Genomic DNA, 26,065 nt, shown 5'->3' on the forward strand with positions numbered 1-26,065 from the left:
CAAGACTTTTGGTAAAATATTCTATGAACTGACAAGACAAAAGTTGAAGCTTTGAGACCCATTGCACCTAGCATAAAACTAACACAGCAGTTCATTTAAAAAAACAAATAACAAGACAAAGAAAAAGCATCATACCAACAGTCAAACTTGCTGATGTTTTGGGGGCTGCTTTTCCGGACCTAAACCACTTAATGGAGCGATAAATTCTCCTCACTACAAGAAAATCTTCAGGGATAATGTTTTTTTTTATCAGTTTATGTTCTGAAGCTAAAACCCAGTTGGCTTATGTGGCAGGAAAAGTATCTGATACACACCAGCAAATCCACATCTGAATGGTGAACAAAAACAAAATCAAATAATTTTGGCCTAGTCAAAGTCTGGACTTGAATCAAACTGAAATGCTTTAGGATTACTTTAAGCAGGTGGTTCATGTTTGAAAACCCCACCTAAAACTTTTCTACCAAGAAGAGTGGGCAAAATTTTTCCACACCAATATAAAAGACTCACCACCAGTTATCACAAACACTTGATCGCAGTTCTTACTGCCAAGGTCGAAACAACCAGTTATCAGGTCAAATCATCATTTTAAAGCTGAATTTTCTGCTTACTAGGGCATTCTTTGTCTAACATTAAAACTTGTTATATATCTGAAATATGTATTTGTGAGAAATATGCAAGGAAAGACCGAATATTTTTCCACACAACTGTATATGTTGTCTGTGTGTATACTGTATTATGTTGGCACTGGTGTGTGTGTGTGTGTATTTGCATGCTGTATAGCTGTGTTTCTTTAGCTACATGAAAGTGAAGTTGTGTTAAACGCATATAACTACTTACTGAAAGCCTTAGCATTCTTTTTCTTTTCATCTGTGATGATTGCAAAGCAAAAAGCAAGTAAATAGAGTTATTTGCATGCCTACCTACCTGCACTTACCAGGCAGACATTGTGGAAATAGTGGAAGATAACTAGATTTGAGAATGTTTCCTTCTGTTAAGACTTTTGGGGAACCTTGTGTGTAAACTCTATTAGATCAAACCTGTATTCCCAAGTGGAGTCTCACCCTTCTCCCACTCTTCCTTCTGTTGTATCTCCCATTATTCACCAAGAGTAGTTGCAGGGTGAAGAACATTTTTTTAAATCACTTTCCCCATGTTTTTTTTTAACAGCATCTCCTGCTTTACTTATCTCTGCTCTACTTTCCATTTATTTTCTGTCTGCCTTTTTGTCTCTTTGTCAAAAAGGCAAACGCCATAAACACATACAGAGGTAAATACACAAATTATGTATCACCTTATCAATAATTAGCATTATTTTTTTCCTGTAGTGTTAATCAAAGACTTTTATATAGCTTTGTTTTAAACAAACACATTTTTTCTCATTTGCCAGACATATCTCAAACACAAAGGTTAATTGACTTAAAAAGCATTTTCCAAGAACTCCAATTGCGTTCATCTGTTTAGGCAATAAGTGATGAAACATTTTCTTCTTTATTCAATTAAAAAGAGACGGACACTGAATTAAATGATAGCGCAGTTTAATTATTAAGTTACATATTAATTTAAAGTTTGGTATTTAAAAGCACATTAAGTAAGGAAGTTCAAATTGTATATACATACCAGAACCCAATCTAACCCGCACTGCACACACACAGACACACGTCTTCCCAACAATTCAAGCAAGCCATAAAACAGCTTGTGGCTCATCTGGGAAATCGGAACAGGACTTGTTGTTGTCATCGTTATATTGATCAGAGACTGCTCATTGTATTTGTGTGTGTGTTTGTGTGTGAATGCGAGTGTGGATTGGTAGGTGTGTGAACATGTGTATATGTTTGCATGTATATAAGAAAGAGAATAAAATCTATAGTCAAATGTTGTACTTAAGTCATGAACTTGAAGTACTCCCACTATGAATAACCTCAGCTCTTACAAAATAAAATAACCAATAAAACAAAGAATATATTTTTGCCCCCTTCCCGTTTCCTTTTTTGATATTATGCAAATTTCACGTCTGTATATAAAGAGGTTATTAACATATAGAAAGTTTTTAACCTTGTCAATTTCACAGTAATGGAAAAATCTACACTCATAAGTTAATTTTCTGTCTGTTCTTCAACACTTTTTTGATTTGTTTGGAACCACAAAAAAAATCACTTATTATGCAACAAACTATAGATACCCTAAATGTTTTTAGAGCTTGAATTGCTATGACCTTTGTGTATAATTAAATTAAATATATTTCAGTTAAAGCTAAGTTTGCACTGCCAATCCTGTTCTCACTAATTAGCATAAAAATGACAGTAAGAATTTTTGTTCATACACAGTTTATCACACTCATAGTTATGCTGTTTTTTTTTGTTGGGGGGGGGGGGGGGTTGCATATTTTCTTTTTGCTTAGATACTACCAATAGAATGCTGAATTCACATGATAGCCCGCTGTGGATTTGTATAGATAAATCAGAAGTCCTCTGTATTTTCACGGTTGGATAAACCCAGATCTTACCTCTCTATTCAGCTCTTTGTTTTTTGCCCCATTTTTCAAACCTAATGTGTACCTGTGTACACCAGTTTGTTTGAAATGGTGGTTGTGGTGCCTTCAGTTAGTCAACATTCACTTCCATCTGGATGAATCACCTCACACTTGCGTCATATGGTTCATCTCGTACAGCCAGAGTACCTACCCTAAAGGAGGAACCAAAAAACAACAACAACACACCCTTAAAATGCTATTCTAAAGGCTGCAATCATCCTCTGTTTCTGCAGTACAACCACATAAAAGAGAGTACTATGTCTACAATGGTTTTCAGAATTTTAAAAAAGGTCCAGAAGGGCCTAGTGAAATCATCTAGTACAGTGGAATGATTGTCATTGCTCAAGTAACAAGTCTGAGATGAATTGAGGTTTGTGACATTTTGTGTTATCCTGCTGGAAGCAGCCATAAGTATACGGGTATGTGGTCATGAAATTCAAGAATCAAGATTCTTTACTGTCAATTTAAGGAAATATACAATGAAATTAAGTTGCACTCAAGGATTGTACTTAATGAATATAAAAATAAGAATGAAAAATCAGTTAAGCTATAAATGTAAACAGTTCATTTCGCACACACAACAAACATCACAATTTCCCAGTATTTCCACTATGCAAGACATTGATTGCCACTGTATGCATTTATAGAGTCCACATAATTTATAAAGTCCACATTGTGATTTACTCCTGTTATTGTAATTGCTGCACGTTTTGTATATAGGGGTGTGCTTCAGTCCATTGTTCAGGAGGCTAATGGCTTTAGGGTATAACTGTTGATGAATTTTTTGGTGCATGTTTTAATGGACTGGTAACGTTTTCCTGAGGGTAATGATTCAAAGAGATGATGAGTCTTCCAGTATACTGTTGTTGTTTTTTTTCCTTCCAGCAGCAGGAGGTGAAGATGTCTTCCAAGGCAGGTAGCTGTTAGTTTGTGATGTTTTGTGGACATAATCAGCAACAATGTTCTTAGTTGGTACTAAGAGGCAACATGGTTTAAGCAGAATATCCCCCAAAACATTATACCACCACCAGCGGGATGATAGAAAGCAGGATGTATCCATGCTTTCATGTTTAGGGCGAAATCTGAACCTACTATCTGAATGTTGCAGCAAAAATTGAGGCTCATCATTCCAGCTCATCTTCTGTTATCCAGTTTTGGTGAGTCTGTGTGGTGAAGGAAGGCACCCAGTGTGCTCTTCTGCTTCTAGAGCTAATCTGCTTTGAAGTTTGACCTTTTGAGCTTGCTTTTCTGCATACCTTGGTTGTAACAAGTGGTTATGTGACTTACTTTGGCCTTTTTATCAATTTAAAGTAGTTTAGCCATTCTCCTTTAACCGCTGATGTCAACAGGGCATTTTCTCCTGCCATTCACTGCACTGGATATTTTCTCTTTTTTGGATCGCTCTAAACCACAGAGATGCTTTGGTGGGGAAACCCCAGTATGTGATTAGGTAGAGGATCATCAGGGGGCCCTTTGTCCCTCTTTGGGGGGAAACTCCCACTGGGTTTAAATCTGGGATTCTTCACCATTGACCCTTAGAACTGAAGAAGCTTCTCGGATGAGAGGTGAAACATCTTCAAGCAACTCAAAGAAGTCCAGATACTTTTCTTTCCAAGCTCCTTAGATTACGATGACCTGGATGACTGAGAACCTTCACAGACACCCAGTAGATCAGCATTTTCTGAAATACTCAGACCAGCCTGTCTGGCACCAACAACTATGCCACAATCAAAGTCACTTAAATATCTTGCAATATAGATTGTATTCTATATGAATTCTCTATTGAATTTTTGATTTGGCTTGCTGTGACCATTTAGTTAAAGGCATACAATATGTAATATGAATGTACAAATAAAGACTAGGCTTTGCTGTTATGTAAATAATATTGGTAAGCAATGGAATTTTGTTTTTCCTCAGGAGAGAAGAAGGGGGTCAAGAGGCAATTGCTGGGCATTGCTATAACCTCTCTTTTGACAAACGTTATCACAACAAGGAAAACAAGAAAGTCTCCACTAATGTTGTTCTGTCGACTGAAGACCTTATGAATTCAACTATGCTGGAAAAAAAATCTTTTTAGAAAAAAACTTGTTTCTTTTAACATTATTAGCTTTTACACGACACACTTCATCAACAATTTGCCATCAGTATAGCTTTTGTTCTTGTAATTGTGTCCCTCAAATTCAATTCTGTTTAGGAAATTGGTGGAAGGGCAGGACAGAGTAAAGTGGCTTTTTCATTTTAATTGCCATTCAGGTTGCAGTTTTTGTGTTCAAAGACACAATGATTGGAACGGGACATGCTTTGCTATATTTTATAATTTTATTTTAATAACACCAAACAGCAAAATAAAATAACACAAGTAAGTGAAAGAAGGGAAGAGAGGAGACGAGAATTGCTGTACAGTTGGAAGTAGTTTTCATGCTAGAGTGGATGAGCACACAGACTATGAGGTAGAGAATGGGCAGATGGTGTTGCAGACCTAGTGTAAGTGGTGCAACAAGCACCCTGTGTTAGCTGAGAGAGAAACGGAGAGGGCGGGCTTATTGTGCATTAAAGTGCACATATTGTTGTTTAAGTAAACTAACTATTGTAGAGGTTCATTTACTTATTTCATTTGATCTCGCTGCTCTTTTTAATACCTCTTTAATTCAGCATGGGTGATTAAGAAATCAAAATTTTCAAAAGTAATTATTAAAATAAGCCGTATCTTTATAAGTTTTGTAGCTTCGGTCGGGTGTAGACTTTAGTAATGTTATTATTTCATGTTACTAATTAAACACTCTTTAAGCACTTTTTGAATAATTACAAAACATACTGTGAAAATAAAGAGTAATGTGCCCATAAGGGGCTTCTGTTCCCACAAACAGATGCACAGCTGGATAGAGCTGAACTGAGAAGATATTCCTTAAATGGTGCATTAGATGTTAAAAGCAAAACAAATTTGGATCTAAAATCTTTACTTACTGTGAATCAGCCCTACCGTTACTATTACCACCAGCAGCAGTGTAGGAGTGTCATATGATTATAATGAATGACTATAATGAGGCATTAGTGGTTTTTTTTGTTTTTTTTAATAGTTTCATCACAGGAATATTTTTGAATAAAACTGTCCAAATAAATCAAGGCAGTGAATAGAATAGATTAGAGCTATGTTTGGAACTACTTTCGAGGCTGATGGATGAGCCTGCACGCTGTAAGGTGGAGAGAAGGCAGCTGGTGGTGCAGAGCTTTCATACTAGTGCAAGTGGACTGCTTGCTGCAACAAGCTGGTGCTTCTCTGGCTGCCACTGAACTGGTAGAGAGAACGGAGTGGGGAGAGAACCTTGGACTTTTAGCTGTTTCCTTAAAACATGTCAACCAGCAAGCACAAATATGGCAGAGTGAGGGGAGAGGAAAGAAGGAAGGCTTGGTGTGCAAGCTGTTCGGAGACTGACACACATGTTGCTCATTAGCAAGGGAGAAACGGAGGTTCGGGTGGTGGTAAGAGAGGGGTCACTCGAGGAGACGGAGGGAGACAGGAGTAGTGAAACTGCTCTTCAGTTTGACTGTGCGCGTGTCTGGCTGCTCTCTCTTTATAGCAATGGCAAACATATGACTGTATAGTGGAGTCAACACAGGGAATGTTATAGCACAACAGATGCTGAAAGCAGCACACCTACTCCTGGGCCGGTGAAATCCAGTTAACACAGGGGGAAAAAAAGAAAAAAGAAAAGAGGGAGCCACGTATGATCATGGAGGAAGCCCTATAGTATTTCTGCTGCTGAAGATGAAGCAGATAAACTACTAATAGCCAAGAGTAGTCTACACCAAGAGTCCATTATTACACTGCATTAGAAAGTCCAAAATCAAATCTCTCTCTCTGTCTCTCCACTGGTGGAGCTCATCATATAAGGTGGGAGGAAGTGCAGCAGCAGCTAATACAGCAATTGCCCTGGTCTAATTTCATGGGGAGTTGCTCTTATGTCTACCAGCAGTAATTTAAGGTAAGGTGTAGAGCAGAATTTTGACAACATTTATTCATACATCTCTGTTTTACTTTTACAACTTCCTACGCATATTGATTTTGTTGCAGTCGCTAGTGTCTGTCAGCGCTGTGTACAATTTTCCCACCTCCATGGCTTCCAAATGTCACCTGCTATCGATTGCATTTTGAATTGCTACGAGTCATGTATGTAACAATCAGGCCAGAAGCCACAGTTTGTGTCACAGTGTGCTTTGATGTGTTTGCCACAGGGAGAGAAAATAAGAGATACATGAAATCTCAAAGCACCCCTTAGTGATTGTAAGATGCTATTTAGGCTAGAGGATACCTGCATGCTGTTTGATTGTGCATCCACATACAGTATGCGGGGTTTGTGTTCACATTGATGTGTGTTCCGAGAAAAGGGTTTGTTGTAACAGTAAATGACTCGTGGCTCCAACACAGCACTGGTCGATGGTCCAATTACCTTTAAATGTGTGTGGTTACACATCCTTTAAAGTGCCTGGGGTCTGTCTGAGTCTATGCAAGTGCGGTGGCTGGAGGTAGGAAGGAGACTGATATAGACTGGTATATCCATTTTTTGTTCAGTGTTATAATAATGTTTTACAGATCACCATGACAAAAAATACTGAAAGACTGACACTTTAATGTAGATGTTTTATTTGTACACTACTGTGCAGTCTTAGGTAACAACTTCTCCAGCCTTTCTCAATGTCTTTTAAAGATCTTCTTTGGACATTGGCTACTTTTTCACTCATTTTTAGTCCAGTCCTTGCAACTGACCATTTTCAAATAAGTTTTTTTTTAAAAACACTTAACCCTCACCTAGGAATGATTCTAGCATAAAACGCCACCTAACTTAAGGAATGAACCAGTGTTGTTTCTACACATAACAGAAAACTTAGCAAGGAACCAGTTTTAAATTGTATCTTTAGGCATTTTTGTACTAGCAGCCTGTTATAAAAGCAAAACATTTGTTCACATTTCTTTAGATGAACCTATGAAAAATGCCAAAGATAACACAGTTTGACAGGCATAACATAATAGTTTTGCACCAACAAGAGCTATTAGCTGAAAACTGGCTGTGCTGTGCAGCGTGCAGGAGAAAAGAATGAGTTTCACGCCTAAAAAACCTAACTGCAGAAGACGAAGGGTATGTGAAAGTCATATCCTTAAGAAATAGGAAGAAGCCCAGTAAAGATGTGACACAGGACCAGTGTTGGGAAGGTTACTTTTAAAATGTATTCCACTACAGATTACAGAATACTTACCCCAAAATGTATTTTGTAACGTATTCCATTACGTTACTCAATGAGAGTAACGTATTCTGAATATGTTGGATTACTTAATATATTATCATACTTTTTACAACTACATGAATGTACTATTGCTGTGTGATTTATTACTTTTACTGAAGGTTATTCGCCATACCAATACCAACTAGATTTTTAAATCTTAATATAAAATGAGTAACAGTAGGGTGGACATTAGGTAAGGCTGCACTTTTTGCAGTGATCTCGTATAGAAAACTATTCCGCGCGAATATAAAACAGGTCCGCGGCTCCGAACCGTAAAGGCGTAAAACCATAAAGAGAGCTCTGGCTAATACGTGGGTTCCGTGTCAGGCTCGTAGCCGAAAATGAGCTTTACTTTGTTGTCTGGGTCAACTTTGTGTATATATATATTATATATTTACATGCTTCCATCTCCCGTTTCTGGTCGGTGACATCTCTTACTTTTCGACTCTTTTTCTCCCTCCCTCGCTCACAGACACGTAACGGGTATGGCAGTCCATTCTCCCTGTAGCACAGACTACACTGCCCATGAGGCTACATTCTTTAGGGCTATGCTTGTAACATTCTGCCTATTGCCTTCATATTAAATCATTTTTGTGAATCATTTTTAAAAATATTTCTTCACGTCATTATGCGGGCCGCAAGTAGAGGTGACGTGGGCCGCGAGATTGAGACCCAGACATGAGAGCCTCTTAATGTGTGTTTTGTTTGGGTTTCCACCGGCGTGGACACCAAAAATATAGAGTTCATAGCCTTATGAAACAGGAAAATACCCCCGTGTAATCCATTCATTTCAACAAAGTAACTGTATTCTGAATACCACCTTTTAAAACGGTAACTGTAGCAGAAAACAGTTACTCATATTTTGTATTTTAAATACGTAACGGTATGTATTCCGTTACTCCCCAACACTGCACAGGACCTATGAGATTCATCTGGCGCCTCAGTTGATACGGTTGTTGCAGTATCATCCAGAAAACATACGATCAGGAACAGCTTCCTTTTTAAGCTGTTGATTCCAAACACTCTGCCAATGCAGTAAATGCAATTATGGATAGAAAAACACACAATGGAAAACTATCAGTCGTGGAATTGTCTCCCCAGAGCCCGGACCTCAACGTTATTGAAGCAGTGTGGGATCATCTTAATAGAAAATGAAACAAAAGGTATCCAACATCCAAAGAAGAGCTTTGAATGTCCTTCCAGAAGCCCATGGTGATTCATCAAATGTTGTTGAAACACAATTTTGGTAAAATGAGAGACTGATAGATGAGACAGAGGCAAGAAACAAAGAGGTAGCATGCTTTGTCAAAAGAAAAACTGAACTGAGAGCAATAAATGATGAAAAAAGAGAAATAAAAAAGGAAATTAAAGCAGTGATAGAGAAAGAAGGAGAGAGAGTGTGGGATGCTAATGGCCGTGTTTACATGCTGTCTTCTTCCTAATGGTTATAACATGCAAACGCACACAAACACTCACAAATGCACATTTACTTCATACTGTCAGGCTGAGAGCCATTATCCAGAGCTGTGAAGATAAGCAGAGGTTGGTGGCCACTCTGCTAGTCATCCAGCCATTTTAACTCATCACCTGCACACCTCTACAGTGAAGCAGCCTCTATTACTCCTTTTAGGTGGAAGCAAATGCATACGAGGATAAAAGTGAAAATACTGACATTTACATTTGTTGAAATATTACAAAGGTTCTTCCATTTCCTTCCAGCTTATGGCTTTGTCTCTTATTTCCTCTTTACCATCCATTTATAGATGCTAAAGAAAAAATGAAGATAGTAATGTAAAAACAATGTATGTACTGTTAAGTGTACATACCTTTATCAGTAAGGCTGTTTTTGCATATCATTAATAGAAGAAGGCAATTTAAGTGCATGCAAAATAAATGACAATGGAAAAAAAGTAGGAATGTGCCCAAACTCGGCTTTAAGTTTTATGTTCTCACAAACAGATGCACAGCTGATCCAGGAGGATGTTTTTCAAAAGACTGAAAGAGCATTTACAGTAAACAATGTGGATTAAAATTCAATCACTTCCCTCACCAGAAAGTGGGCTTTAAAAAGAATCATTGTAGTTGTTGGCAATGACGCATTTAGGTATTGAATCATACCATTCAAAGTGAACTATGCACATCTATTGTGGTTCTACTGTGGCTCTACATGAGAGTGGGGGAGTGAAATTTGATGTAATGTGTGTGGGTCTGGGTGGGTGAGTGTTTTTGTCTGTAGTGTACATTAATGGCTAAACAGCCTGACCCTGATTAGTACCCTCTGTTATTACTTTAGTCCTTTTCTTTTGCTGATTGATATGTTTTGCCTAATCTTATTGACGTATGACTAAATGCTATGTATGCAGAATGCAATAGACTGCCTCAATGGGTTCAATGCTTTTCTGTGTTATTGTGCATATTCTCTGTCCACATTGTTTCTGTGGGACCTAGCACCTTATCAATAGCTGGAGCAATTGACTGATTTAACTAGTGCAAATGCACGTGGTTATTAAACCAGTCTTTTAGGAACTCTTGTTTTATTAATGCAGTCCCAAGAAATAAATATTAAGTGCCTTGCTTAAGGGTAAGATGACTACAGTAGGCAATTCCTGTCTCCGGGAGGCAGTACAGGAAACACTAATGAAGCAAAAGCATGTGGTTTTGATTTTTTAACTCTTTCACTATCACTAACTCTTATCCCAGTACAATCACTGAGTTTTGATTGCCGATGTTGGGTATCGCTGCTGCATAGCTCAACAGCTCTGTGGAAGCCAGGTTTACAGAGTGCCATAGCAGGTGTGCTTTTGCTGTTAGCCAAAGGCTTTTTTGTGTGCGTCTGTGTAAAAATGTGTGCCTCGCTGAACATTTTTTTTATTATGAGTTCCACTTATAATCCCTTTGCTGGATTTTAGATAATGTTCTCTTTGGAGCAGGTTGACTTATATGTGTTGTTGTATGGATTTGTTTTCCTACAGATGTGGTCAGGTGTGAATGTAAAGTGAAAAACAGAGTCTGCTTTTGGCTTTCTAATCAGCATTTTGCTGCAGGACTATTTTATTGATTATACACATTCACACTTTTAGAAGCGCTTATGGCAACTGCTGTGCTGCAACTATTTTTTTTACAGTGTGTCATCATCTTTGTTTAACACCTATCAACCTCTTGTTTGTCTTGCATGAGGTTCACCCATCTCCATATCTATTTTTTCCTCCCTAAGTGTCGCTGTTTGGTTTGTGTTAACTGTTTCTCACCTGTGTTTTTATTCGTGAGTCCTTTCTATCTTTTTCATGTTACCACAATCTCCTTTCCCAAGTTTGCTTCTGTTGGCACACATATAAACAGCAGACAGGCGCAGCAAAAGAGTAGCGTGTACAGACACATTCACACACTTTTATCAAGGACTGTATTGACAGTGGGTTTGTGGAAAAAAGAATTCAGTAGTAGTTTTTCTGTGTTGCAAAATAAAGGTTAGCAGGCTAATATTAAGAGAAATAGAGGTTTACAGATACCTCTGTATTTTGGGCTGTTATGAAATAGAGAAATGAGCTACATTTAGCTCCACATCTCCCTCTCCAGGCAAAAACATGGATAGCATGTAATTTAATTTACTTGGGTTTGTCTGTTTGATTTGCGTAAATGCAGAAAGATGAGCACTGTATTGTTGAATTAAGTGCTGGAACAGCAACAATGTTGTATGATTGCAATAACACATAACAATAAGACAGTTGTACATCCTACACACCCTCATATATCCGGTTCACAGTGAAGGTGGATAAGGCTCTTGTGTGAATTATCTAAGGTCACTGGACTCTCTGTTCTAATAGGAATGATAAAGGTTGTAATATTTTCCACTACAAGGAGCAACAAAGAGGGCACGTTGCAAATAAAAATAATAAAGGCTCTTTATAAAGGGCAGGACCTTGCTCACAGCGTGCATTTATAAAAGCCCTGCATGCCTACTCTGGTATTGGCAGTTCAAGCGCACATCAACTTAGTTTAACAGCAAGAATGCTTAAAGATGTTGAAAAAGGTGCTTCAGTGATGTTGGGAAGATGCCAGTGAAGTACACCCACGCATGCTTGAGATATCAAATAAGAGATTAAATATAAAAAATGTACCTGTGGATGTGCAGTATTAACACATTTAAATGTGTAATGGATGAAATCTCCAGTGATAGTTTCTCTCTCCCCATTGATCAACAGTGCTGTCTGTCATGGTTCACTCATGAGGAAAGACCAACAGGTAGGCAGGCAGATTACAGAAAGAAAGGGCACACACACAAAAAGAAAACGAAACAAAAAACAAAAAAAAGTACTCATAAAAGGTGGCATAAATAATGACAAGAAAGAAACAGCAGAGATGGAGAAAATAGACTAATGCCACATTATATGAAGGTCCTGCGCAGTATCTTTGCTGTTCCTTGGACTGCGCTCTTCTGGACAGAGATCTCGGATGTTGTTCCCGGGATCTGCTGGAGCCACTCGCCCAGCTTGGGGGTCACTGCACCGAGTGCTCCGATTACCACTGAGAACACTGTTACCTTCACCCTCCACATCTTCTCGAGTTCTTCTCTGAGTCCTTGGCACTTTTACAGCTTCTCATGTTCCTTCTTCCTGATGTTTCTGTCATTGGGTATCGCTACATCTATCACTATCACTACTACCGGTTGGTTAGCTATCATGAGTTTGTCTGTCTGTATCTGGAAGTCCCACAGGATCTTAGCTTGGTCATTCTCAACTACCTAGAGGGCGTCTCCCATTTTGACCTTGGGGCTTCTAGGCCATGGTCGGCACAGATGTTCCTGCATACTATACAGCCACTTGGTTATGGCATTCCATGTGTGCCCTGCCTGCTAGCATCTTGCACCCTGCTGTTATATGCTGGATTGTCTCAGGGGCATCTTTACACAGCCTGCACCCGGGGTTTTGCCTGGTGTGGTAGCCCAGCCTCTATGGATCTTGTGCTCAGTGCTTGTTACTTTGCTGCCATGATTAGTGTCTCTGTGCTGTCTTTCAGTCTAGCTTTGTCCAGCCACTGGTAGAACTTCTGGATGTCAGCCACTTCCTCTATCTGCCAGTGGTAGACACCGTGCAGGGGCCTTGCTCCTCTTCTTTCTTGGGTTTCTGCTGTCTGAGCTATTCACTAAACATGCGGTCGGTTGTGGCCATCTTTCTGATGTATTCATTTGTTTGTTGTCTCATCCTGGACTGTGGTTCTGACACTCACTAGTCCCTGACCTCCTTCTTTTCTCAGGCTGCTGAATTTGGTGTGAAACCCTCCATGCATGGTGGTTCATTGGTTCATCTGAATCTTTGATATAATGCAGCAACAATATAAAGGGAAGACAAAGATAATGACTTAGTTGTTGGTAGAGTGGGTGTAACTTTTAGCACTTTTACCAGAGGTGAAGAAAGACACAACCACAGACAGACAGGAACTAAGAGGGCAGAAAAAAAACTCATGGGAGAAACACCACAAGAATAAGAGATCAAAGAGTAGTTATAATACAGCACCGGCTTCTAATGACAAATCTAGAATTAACTCACACACATGATGCGTTTCTACAAAAATCATTCCACGAGGAGTGATTTAAATTGTTGGCTTTGATTCTGAAAAAAAAAAACTTCAAGCAGAATGTGGCAGGGCATGAAAAAAGCTACAATTTTAGAGAAGCTTTACCATAAGTACTGGTCCCAAAAGGGAATTGATCAGAATTGGCAGAAAACTGTATATCCAACAGTAACTTCTGGCTTTAGAAAAATGGATAATCCCGTATTTCCCTCTGCACTGTGCCCTCTGCTTCTCTGATGTGTTTGTGTTTTCTTTTAAATACAAATCATCCCATGCAGTTTTGTGTGTATCATAGTGTGCTTGTGATACACAGAAAACAGTTTTTTTCCCCCTGTTTTTTTTTCCTACTGCCTCTATCTCCACAGGGAAAACAGACTAGTCTTATCTTTGAAGCTAAAAACAATATTTTATTGAAAACATCAGGCAGATTAAATAATTTGGTCCAGAGGAAGATAAAAAAAACTGGGTGTTTATGATGCAATTTGATAGAAGTCTGGGTCAGAAGGAAATAGATGAAATCTTGTATACTGGGAGTTGAAACAGCATATTATGCGCTGTTTATGATTATGTTTGGGTCCTAGGTAATTCAGAAGGTAATTAATTCAGTGCTCAGTTAAGTCAAATTTTGTAATGATGTGGGATATCGTGCTGAAGCAATCATATAAGCCTCGAGTGTCCTTTTTCACATTATGCATCATGCACTTGGGGGTGAACTGCAGATCGTAAACTATACATTCTAGAGAAATTTGATCAAGGGTTTTTTGGCGATTAGCGGGAATATGGAATGGGAACCGTCAAAACATAAGACATAAAAGTTAGATGAGCCAAATGTGTAGCTGAATTGTGAATATGCCTGATTGGTGGTTCACAAGAAGGATTTTTAATTGGGACATTCTGGTTGGTCACCCATAGATTAGTTAGTTGAAATCCTTATTTTGCTTAATTGACTCTTTTTAATTTCCAGAAATAGATTAGAGTGCAATATTCATGATGCTCAGTACTAACTGCACCCAGTGTACAAAAAAAGATGTTCAGTAAATGTTTGGAACAAAATGAAAAAAAAAATTTTGTGGAATTAAAAAATAAACGTAGGAAAACTTACGTGAAGCAGAATCTGTCGAACTGTTAAGCACGTCCATGTGTTGGTAAAATCAGGTATATGATAATAATAATAATAATAATAAATTTTATTTATAAAGCGCCTTTTGAGACACCCAAGGACACTTTACAACTGGATAAAACACGTAATGGAAAAATTAGAAAATGAAGAACAATAAAACAAAAGCACAGGATAAATTTAACAAACAGAGGGTTCACAGTGAATATGCAGATTTGAACAGATGGGTTTTGAGTTGAGATTTAAACTGGGGGAGAGAACCAGAGAGAGAACAGGCTTTTCGTTTTTATGGTTGGTCTCTATAAAGACAAAAATCCTGTTTACTTTTAGGTGAGACTAGAAGACTATTTTCTTGTTTTATTGCTCATTACACAATTATTTAAGGGCCACACTATTTTGTGAATTGTACTTTTCTTTCGGGTGAATTTTCAAGAAATTTGAGCTGCGTTTAAAAAAGGAAACCTTTGTGTGGCTTATACACCTTGATATATATATATATACATATATATATATATATATATATATTTTATGACAGAAGTTTGTTCTTTTTTATGTTTGATGAAGTATATCACCATTACACCTGTGTATTCTGGCATTGTGCGTGAGTCCATCTAGGCTGGAAATAAGCTAGCAAAGTGGTGAAACGACCATAGTGCACCAGAGATAATTATCATTTTGTTCAAAACAATAACTTGGCGCACTGTTAAATAAAGGTAGTTAAAACAAAGCTTACAGTTTATTTTGAACAGTTAAAAGGTGGTGGAAAAACACTGAAATCTATCTCCATTCTGATATGGCTCTGTTAAACAACCAGCCTTTTTGGATTTCAATGATATCAGTGATACTTACATTGCAGTGTCTGGATAAATCCAAGCATGTGATTGACGAATCGCTAAGTTTTTGTTCTTACTGAGGAATTAACCAGTCTTGTGTTTCAGATTTCTGTGTAACTAACTGTTTGGTGTGTCTCTGTGTGTTTCTGTTTGTGTACATTACAGCTAGCCACATGGGACCCAGTTCATGGACTGAATGGCACTCTGACAGACCGAAAATTGGAAAACAACATGAGGGGAGTTGTGCTACGAGTTGTCACTGTTCTGGTGAGTTTAACTGGCCAGTTTGTTAATCTGTGCGTGTGTCTGTTCTTCGATTATGACAAGATTGTCCAAAGACAAAGAAGACCGATTTCAGTCTTTTGTATATACAACTTTTCCTTTTGTTCATCCTGAAGAATCAGGAGGGACTGTATTAATGTGACATTTCAAACTTTTGCTCCTTTATAAATTTGTCCTTTTGTCTATTTTTGTGCCAGTCATTCCACTTTATATATACGGGGATGGATCTAGGGACAGCTTAAGAGTTTATGTGAGAGCATGAAAAAAAACAGTTTATCAGACAGTGTTAGGAGTAAAGATAGGGGTCATAAAAGCCAAAGAATACCTACCAAGGTGAGCTCACTAATGGACCAAGCTATCATAATTTCATTAGCCTTCATTTTGACATTTGACAACTATGTGATGGAGTCTTGATGGTGGTGGGACTCTGGCTTTCCAGCTCTATCTGCCTCGCCCGCAGCATCGATTTGAGTATATCCCATGAGTGCTTTAAAGATTCACTGCTATAAATTCTTCATATCCCCCCTTTGAAGTGAGAAACAGAGGGAAAAAAGCGATAATGCTAGACATCTTTGTGGCTATCCCTTTTTACCGATCTTTTTATACATTTTTTCAGTCTTTGATTTTCATCATCCTTAAAGGCAAAAAGGATATGGGCTGTGAATATTGTCCCTCTTCTCATCTTTGGGAAGGAGTATCTCTAGTAATGTGAGAAGGTGTATTGTTTGCACACTTTTAAGTTTGTGTTGTGTTGCTCTTCCTGTCTTCCTGTTCTGTAGCTCTGCCTGTGTAAAAATGTGTATGCTTTACCCAAAATGCCTGATCCCCCTTGTTGGCCTAATAGCAGAAAAGGCTAGAAAGGGTGTGAAATGTCCATGTGGATTCCCAGATCTTTCCATGTGTAAATCGTTTGGGTTGTTATCCATAAGTTTGCAGGCATAATGGGAAGACTTTTTCAGGAATATTTGGCTGAGATTGTTCTGTCGTTCCATGAATGTTTCCTTCTCTAGGAAATATTTTTTTCCTGTCAGCTGCCAAGCACAGTAACCAATCATGGCGAGAGTTATGAATAGAGTAATGTAATAATGTATTCATGCTAATCTAGTGTTGGATAGTTGATTATTTAATTGGTGATGATCTCATACCTCCGGAACGATGAAGCAAGTTCAGTATACCCAGGGTATTTTCCTGTTATCTGGATTCACTTACCCTTACATCAGCAGTTTGGATAAGCAATCACACAAAGCTCATTATCAGCTTGATAAGTCAACCCAAGATCCCCCCTGCTAGTTCATAGGGAAGGGGTGCCATTGGCAATAATAAACAGAAAAATATGATGTTAAACACACAATACAGGTCGAAAATAACAAAACTACTGCTGACAACACAGTGGTCGGACTGCATGTGTGGGAGGAAAAGCCATGTACAGTAGTTTAGTATTAAATGTACTACATGGGTTCTGTTCAGTAAGATTGGAGAAGAGCTACTATATTAAATACTATATAGTATATTAAAGTCTGGCATATTTGAATCTGCATTTAAAACTGATGCTCACTGGGGAAACACAAAGACATTAGACATTATTAAAAAACTTCAGACCCTCATACCTCCTACTATCCATGCACAGAGGGATCTTGCAGGAATGGTGATGCTCTTTGGTCAGTAGGATTTCATAACCTGCTCTAGAGCAGGTTAGTTTTGCAACATAAGTTACCGTAGCAATATACCCCAGTAAGAAGTGACCCAATTTCAGAGTACTGAAAATTCTGGTTAACAGTGAAGTTAGCTGGATAACAATAAATCCTGCTTTATAATACAGACTCGGGGGTAGAAAAACTTTTGGGCACAAGTGACACAATCAGCCAAAAATGATGTTTTAAAACTGAAAAATATAGTTTAAGAGCTTTCAGCAGTTATAGAAATTTGATTTTCTTCATACTATATGTAAGACTATATAGTCAGCTGGCCTAAAAATCTAAAATGACTGACTTATATATGTTTCTAAATTAATTTGATTAATCTCAGCAGCATGGCTTTCTTCTTTTCATCATATGTAGTGGTCTTGTCCTTTTTTTATGCGAGGGTGCACATTTCTCTGATTTAAGTAGCAAGCTGTGGATTTAGCTACAGTAGCCCAAATATGCAGCCAAAGGCAAAATATGTCCCTTTTTAACTTGAGTTCATATTTTTGGAGATAATGAAGAGAGCTCACAATGTTCTCTCTGAATAAAAAGTAAAGTTTTACTTTGAAGGAAGATAAGACACGCAGTAACCACAAGTGTAATTAATGCCAAATTTGTTTTGCAAGGTGGCTAATGATATTGATCTTTGAAGATTGATGAATTAGCAATCAAATTAAATAATGTTTACAATTTGACAGCTGTGCCTTTACTTTCATTTGATAGTCCATCTAACAATACAATGTATTTTAAAGGGACAATCTGTAGGATTCAGTCTAATGATGAGGTTGTAGATTGCAACCAACTGATTACCCATCCTTTTCCAAGTGCTTAGAAGAGCCTTAAGTGAATGCAAACTCAAAATGCAAAAGGCTGCTGATAGAGTTTGGTTTGTCTGTTCTTGGAGAATAAACATGGTCGACTATGGAGAATGTGACAGTGCTCTATAGATACAGATGATTGTCTATACACTAATGAAAACATAATTATTAAAATTCCTATATAAAAACTGAGCTCTCTAAAGAAAAAAAACGTGTCCACTATCTCGTACACTAAATATGAATTTAGTGTACATTTTTCTTTGAGTCTCAATTTGAATTGCTTTGCTGTTGTTCTGAACTTTATATCATCTTTCTTTACCAAACTGAAACTGAGGGAAAAATCATTATCACACAATATAAAATCTAATCTACTGCAGGCACTGTCTGGGCTTTTCAACGTAGATTTTACTTTTATGCTACACGTACATTTCTCAGAGTGTTTTGGAAATTATCACAGTGGCACAGCTTACCACCTGACTCTGTCAAAACTAGCATTCCTCAGAGGAAACTTCAAGTGGTATTACTTAGTCTTTGTGGAGGGAGCAATTCCTGTTTCTGGTATTTTTTTCCAAAAAGAATAAGAGGAACATTTCCAGTTACAGGAATTAGTCTTGAGGAAAGTTAAGGGAAATGATAGAAATGAGACATGGGAACAATAACTTCAAGGGACGTGATATTATATACTGCAAGGTTGACAAGTGGGAGTATTGTAGCTTGATGGATGTGTGAAGATGAGGTGTTCTAGACATATGTTCAGGGAAAACTAGAATCTACAGACATTGCACTGTGGAAAGATGCAAAGTGTTATATGTCAGCTGGTAAGTGGCAGGAGCAACATAGGGGCTGCAAAGAAAAAAACAGAGAAAGAAAAGCAACTCGAGAGATACAGATTAACATCACAGTAATACTACATCTCAAAGGGTAATTTTCTTGCAAGATTTCAGTCTGTAAACCATTTACTGAGAAGTGATTTAGCCCAACAGTTTAAAGTCAGACTAAACAGAGCAATGTTCAGATGGTTACATGACTCTTATACGACTCTTTGTTGACTTTTAGATTGTTTAATTATTTTGCAAGTGAAAAAAAATATCAGTTGCATACCCGCTAGTGTATTAATTCTCTTAGGGCTAAGATAAGATGAGATAAGATAAGATCAGATGAGATAGGATAAGATAAAACACAGTCATGATTAAAAGAAAGTACACGCTTTTACAAGTACACCCCATGATTCGATAGCTTTTTCTCACATTATTGTGGAGGATTTCTATCGCACACCTTCTTTAGATCATTGAGGTTTGCAGGCATTCATTTATGCACAGCACTCTTGAGGTTGTGCCACAGCATTTCAATTGGGTTGAAGTGTAGACTTTGGGTGATTGCAATATTTTGATTTTTGTCCAACATGGCCTCATATTTGGTTCTAGAATACTGATCACTGATCACACAATACTGATCATGATCACTGCAGAACAAGCCCAAATCTCCCCCCCCCACCACTGTGCTTGACAGGTGTTATGAGCTGTTTGTGCTGATATGTCGTGTTTGGTTTTCACCAAATGCCCAAACATCTGCACTTTGGTCTCATCTGTGTAATGAACAATATTCCGGAAGTCTTGTGGTTTAGCTAGACCTACAAAACTTCTGCTTTATTGAGGTCCTCACACCTGTTGTTGGCCAATTAATCAAGTGCATTTAATACATTAATATTGTTGTTTTGCAGCTATAGCTACTAGCTGCTGCCTCAATCATAGCAGACAGCTAATGTTTCTGTTCAGTAAATGCTTATAGTGAAATGGCTAACGTTAATATGTATGCCATTTAAGATAACTCTTTGATACTTTTATATACTTTAATACTTTAATGCTATGGAAAAAAAACTTAAAAAGCTTAAAAAATGTTACCTGCTGGTGTTATGTGTTTTCCACACCTACTCTGTCTTTCACACATAATGTAGTTTTAAAGTTATATAGTGTGATTAACTGTAGATCAGGAAATGTATACTATTACATTGCCTTGAGTCCAAGATTGACAGTCACCTTTCTTTCTTTGGGATTCATGTTGTTAAGTCAAAGTGCTTGATTATTCAACTTTAATATTGTGCACCCTTGTGGGTATGCTGCCAAAACTCATTGATCTTAAAACCTTGAAATCACCTTAAATTCCCTACTGGGTTCATTAGTATAGATTAATTCTTGAAATGCCAGATTTACTTTTGGAAGTTTACTTCAGATGTTTAAATTTACTATATAAAGGTAAGTGGAAGCATTAGGCTATCAGAAAACAGGTTACTGTGCTTGCAACGCCCTGCACAACAATGCCAACCAGCTTTTCTCCACCATGTCTGTTTGTTTATAAAGGTTTACAGAACCCCCCAAATAAGGAAGCAATCAGTGTCAGTTGAGGAGAAAATCAGTATGTATGGCTGTTTGTGTTAGTGGGTGTTCCCACCTGAATTGATGGATGCTTGTGGTAAGAAAGGGACTTGGTATGCATGTCCACTCACTGTCTAATAGTTTATTGAACTGCAGCTGCTAGCAAGGATGTGAAAATGCCAAGTTAATGTGTAGAATGCCCTGTGTGTATATGTTTCTGTTTGAATGTCTGTGCTTAATGTGCAACCAATATCCTGTCAATAACACAAACAGTCTCATAAAATAAGACACATTGGTCTGCAATGTTTCACTCATGAGTGAGGATTTATTAAAGAAGAACTGTATGGTAAACGGCTGGAAAGAAAATACATAATCCAAGGTGTAGGAAATGAAAATAACTCTCATGTTGCTTTCTATTTTTTGTATAAGCAAAGTTTCCTCGAAACTTAAAAACCCCCTGCTTTTCCCTTGTGCTTTGTTCACTTAATTGCCTAAAATGACAACGCTGTTGGATGTCATTTAACCTCAACAGAGAATCAATATACAAGAGATTTAGGCTTCCCAATGGTATTTAAGAATGAACCGTTAAAAACAAAACTGCTGGAATTTATGGTGCAGTTATTGATCTTCAACATTTTAATTCACTTTAAGTTGTCAGACAGGGTATCATTTCAGTAAATTAATAAATTGGTTCCATAAATGAATACAAGTATGCGGAGTTGAAAACTGCAAATAATGGAGTTAATCATGATTTTCACTTGTTACAATCAACATACACTCATTCAAAAGGTGCTTCAGCACATAATTTAAATAATGAACATATGCTGAAAGATGACTGCTTGCTTTCATACCTTTATTTCTTCTAGAATAACATATAGGATTGTTTTCACATTTGTAGCATTAATATCTCTAGTAGGTAGTAGAAAATAAACCCCAGAGAAGAGCCTACCTATTATCTGTAACATATAGTTTTACCTTTTCAGGCATTTCATGTATCATTTCCTTTAAATGTAAAATGTAGATTCTCTCAGATATGCTTGCAGCCATCAAAATGATCTTTTGTGCTGCTAACATGGTTATTAGGGTAATGGGGGATTTGATGCTTGAATGAATGGTGCATTGATTGGCTGCTTGAATGACTTACTGACACACTGACTGTTCGTTGCCTTCTAGGAGGAGCCATTCGTAATGGTGTCAGAGAATGTTCTTGGGAAACCAAAGAAGTACCAGGGCTTTTCCATTGATGTCCTGGATGCTCTGGCAAACTACCTGGGCTTTAAGTACGAGATCTATGTTGCTCCAGACCACAAATATGGCAGCTTACAGCCTGACGGTCAATGGAATGGACTGATGGGCGAATTAGTCTTCAAGGTGAGAAGATAACTTGCATACACAAACGCACATGAGCAAACAAATACATCCACTTTGCATAAAATGGTCTGCTAAAGTAATGATATCCCATAATTTGCAAAAGAAGTATATGTTCCCTGTTTATGCACACGCTTATACTGTATCACTGCAGAAGGAGGAGAAGCTTGCATGTAGACACATATCACTTGCTAAACAGTACAGCCTCTCTTAGGTTTAGTTCACACTCGGATGGGTTCCATCATCACCCACTAGGCAACCATTGGATTTATGTTTTTAAACTTCTTTAATTTGGAATGAGAGGTTTAGACACTCATTCATAAAGAATTGTACTGTGTATGCTGAAGTGGATTTGGGAGGCGCAGAGATGAAATATTGTGTGATTTTGCATACTAGAGAAACACAACAACTTAATAATAATTTGACTAGCTTCAAGTATCTTCAAGTGTTTGATGTATAACTGCTGGCAGACACTTGAACTGCTTCAGTGGAAAGTGGAAAAGTGGAGATGATATAGTGACACTATAAATGTGGGTTCAACAAAGATGGAGAGGCCTCTAGATTGAGGGTAGTAAATTGGCATATTTGAAAAATAACTACTTTGACCATGACTTAGCCCTACTGACATAGACTTCAGTTGACATACTTCAAAATTTACCAGTTTCATTGCTGTTTAACATTATGTTATATCTCAAAGTGCCCTTATTTTTTAGTTTAGTCTTTTTAGTCTTTTTTAGTTTTGCTCATTGCAGCATATCCTAGAGAAACATAAATGGAGACCTGGCAACTTATCATGCACTAGTTGTGAATGCTTGAGATTGATAAGTATTTGTCACATCATACATATATTTCATATCACAATCTCACCGTCTTTTGCTGATTAAACAAAGTCACACAATAAAACCAAGCTGAACTTTTAAAGGCAGGCAGTCTAGAATAGTCACATATGATTTTCTGTTTTTAATATCACTGAAACGTGAGGATACTAATAATCATAAATATTTCAAATCTGAAAAACTCCCAGCAGATGCAAGACTGCTGTTGCTTTGCTTGGAGTCCATCTTAAAAGATAAGGCAACACAGGAAAGTGTTTCTTGTGAACCTTGTGAAAATAACTCGTGATTTGACAGGCATTTTCTGTTCCTCTCTGGCTTTGATTCTTTAAAATGTTCATTGACTGTTGTTATGTGGAAGCCAATAATAAACCCTGAGCTTACCTTAGTTTCTTGCAATCAAGTCATTCTTTTATGCCTAAAATAATTTATGTTTTGCTAAAACTGGGTGCAACAACACCAGTGCACTGATAATGCTTTTTTTCCTATTAAATATGAGATCTGAGCAAAGGTAGGACTAAATAAATATTTTAGGTTTTAAACTCAACATTTAAGGTGAGATTACCTGTTTTATTCATTTGTGACTGCACTCACAAGTGAACAATTCTTTTGAACTTCACACACTAAGGTGGAAAAAGGGAAAGAGTGGCATTAGGTCCAAAAATATTTGGTTAATAACGCAGTTTTTGTCATTTTGCCTCTGTACACCACCATATTAGATTTTAAACAAAGCAACCAAGTTGTGATTTAATTGGGAGCTTTCAGCTATAAATTGACGGGTATTACACAGTTAGACGTTTGGGAATTACAACCATTTTGTTCATTCATTATTCGATGACCACTGAGCTGATAAAAGATCAGTTGTTGCAAAGTGTGTAAGTTGCATTTGGCAGCTGTTCACTGGAACTCTCAGCATGAGGTCCAAAGAGATATTGAAGCAAGGCAAGGTGTACATCATTAGAGTATAAAAACAAAATAGGATAACTTTGAGTAGCCAAATCGGCAATCTCTGGTACATTCTTAAAAGGAAGGCACTTACAACACCAAAAGGCCTGGAAGATCATTTATGACAACTGAAGTGAATGAATACAGAAGTCTTTCTCTGGTCATGAAAAACCCCCTTCACACCATCTTTCTAATTCATGAACACTCTTGAGGAGGTAGGCGTATCATTGCCAAAGACTACAATCAAGAGATCCCTTCATGGATGAAAATACAAGAAGGTGTAAACCACTGGTTACACTCAAGAAGAGAAAGGGTAGATTAAACTTTGCCACAAAACATCTGAAAAAGACCTGCACAGCTCTGTAAAAAATTCTGTGGGTCCATGAAACCAATATTAACTTAAAGCACACTGATGGAAGACAAAGCTGTGGAAACGAGATAAACAGCTCAGGATTTAAAGCATACCACATGTATATATAGCAGCCAATGAAACAGGCAGAAGAGGGGTTTTTTTATGTGACTGCTGAGAGGAGTAGCAGGATGAATTGTAAAGTGTACAAGGCTGTAGTCTCTGCTCAGATTCAGCCAAATGATGCAAAACTGATCAAACAGCACTTCACAGTGCAAATAGATAATGACCCAAAGCACATTGCAAAAGCAGCCCATAAGCCTCTCAAGGCAAAGCAATGGGATATTCTTCAATAGCCAAAGTCAGTTACCTGATTTCGACCCAAGAAAGTTTGCTTTTCAGTTGTGCTGCACTTCGATCGCATCTTGAATGTTTCATTTAAAAAAACTACCAGATCCTTTCAAATCAATAGTACAGTGTTTTTCTGCCATGATCATCTTTTAAATATCTGCCATTAAAATACTCTCTTAATGGCAGGAAAAACTTTTTTTCCAAATTCCAGCCCAAACACGCACTATTTTTATACAGTTAATTCTAATTTAATTTCAACAACCTTTTTATGACTACGTGAAAGTGTTTGTGCAAGTTCATGTTTATATCTGCATCTGCACAATACCTGCTGATGTCTTTTGATGAAATCATATTAACCTGATGCACATTTTGTTCACCCTAGGTCAACTATCTATTTTTCTTTGATTGTTTTCTTTTGTTTTCTTCAGTTGAGCAGTGTTTTCTCAGAAATTTCCAATTCCATCACTTCATTATTTTCCTTCGGCTGTGTGTCAGGCTTGAGTGATTTTGTAAGACTTGGCTCTCCTTTCCTTGACCTTGAATACTTGCAGTTTGTATTCAACATTTCTAGCCCCCTCTCCCCCAGTGGCTCACAAAATTACCGAGAAATGCTTCAAGCACAATGCATATTTATGTGTACACAGATGAGCACAAGTTGCAAATAAACTGAACATGCAAATAATTCTGTTTTCCCCATCAGTCAGCAACAAGGTTTATCTCTCCAAAACCAAATTATACCAGATAATTATTACCCAGAGTGCTCCCTGTAAGTTTTCATGTTGACTGACCACATGTGTCAGCATGGCAATTCATCTCTTCTTACAGAGCTACACACACACACACACACACACACACACACACACACACACGCACACATGCTCTTGTATGCATATCACTGTTGTCCCAACCCACAGCCATCCTACAGGATTTCTCAAATTTACGTCTTATGCAGTGTAAGTGACAATTTCTGCACATTTAAGCATTTTGTTTTTTCACTGAGCTGTGAAATTTGGGTGGAGGGCGGGAATTAAGTTTTTTGTTTGCTTTTGTGTGTGTGTGTGTGTGTGTGTGTGTGTGTGTGTGAATGTGGATGTGGTCTGTGTCTATATAAGTGCATAATCTGTGTGTGTACGGTACCTGTAGGGCTTAATGTTCGCCTACAAATTCACCTAACTTGTTAGGCTCAGTTGTTTATGGCAACAAAGAAAATCTCATTATCGAACAAGTTCATAATATGTGCCCTCTCTCGCAGTAGTATAGATTTCAAACACCAGCATGCGCTCACAGCAGCATCTTAAATCCCTGTTATAGTATAAGCAGATGTCTGCAGCTGCTAGTCAAGCACTAGGGACTGAAAACGTTTTAATTATCCATCATTGTTTCTGCATTAAAGCTAAGCTCAGCCTGTTTTCCTTGGCAGACGCACTCAGTGACGGCTGTTTTTTCAACTTAAAATCTTTGCACATATTTAAAGCAGTCATTTGTTGTCTCTTAACAAGTCTTACAAGTGATGAGAAAGGTTTTAAGTGCTTCAGAAAGCATACTGACAGAAAACAGATTAATTAATTAATTTGTAAATGATTCAAACGCCGCATAGTAGAATACAAATGCAAACTGAGCCAGGGCCTATATGGATTTACTCTTGCTGATATCTGTCAGATATATCTAAATTCAGTAGGGTGGTACAAGAGGGTTCATTATGACATTTTTAAAAGTACTGTAATTGTAACTACTAGT

General features: G+C 37.7%; 1 protein-coding gene across 3 annotated transcripts in view; it reads left to right on the forward strand.

Moving 5' to 3' along the window:
* grid2 (glutamate receptor, ionotropic, delta 2) overlaps positions 1 to 26,065 on the forward strand; it is a 483,691-nt gene that overhangs the window by 357,449 nt on the left and 100,177 nt on the right. For all 3 annotated transcript variants that reach the window (XR_003213195.1, XM_005452094.3, XM_005452093.3), the window contains exons 9-10: positions 15,494 to 15,595; positions 21,656 to 21,853. Coding sequence is in view for 2 of the 3 variants with exons in the window: in XM_005452094.3 (XP_005452151.1) it covers positions 15,494 to 15,595; positions 21,656 to 21,853 (300 nt within the window). In the remaining variant the exon portion in view is untranslated. The remainder of the gene's footprint in view (positions 1 to 15,493; positions 15,596 to 21,655; positions 21,854 to 26,065) is intronic.

Source organism: Oreochromis niloticus, linkage group LG12, assembly GCF_001858045.2.
Source record: "Oreochromis niloticus isolate F11D_XX linkage group LG12, O_niloticus_UMD_NMBU, whole genome shotgun sequence".
In the NCBI taxonomy this organism is placed as follows: domain Eukaryota; kingdom Metazoa; phylum Chordata; class Actinopteri; order Cichliformes; family Cichlidae; genus Oreochromis; species Oreochromis niloticus.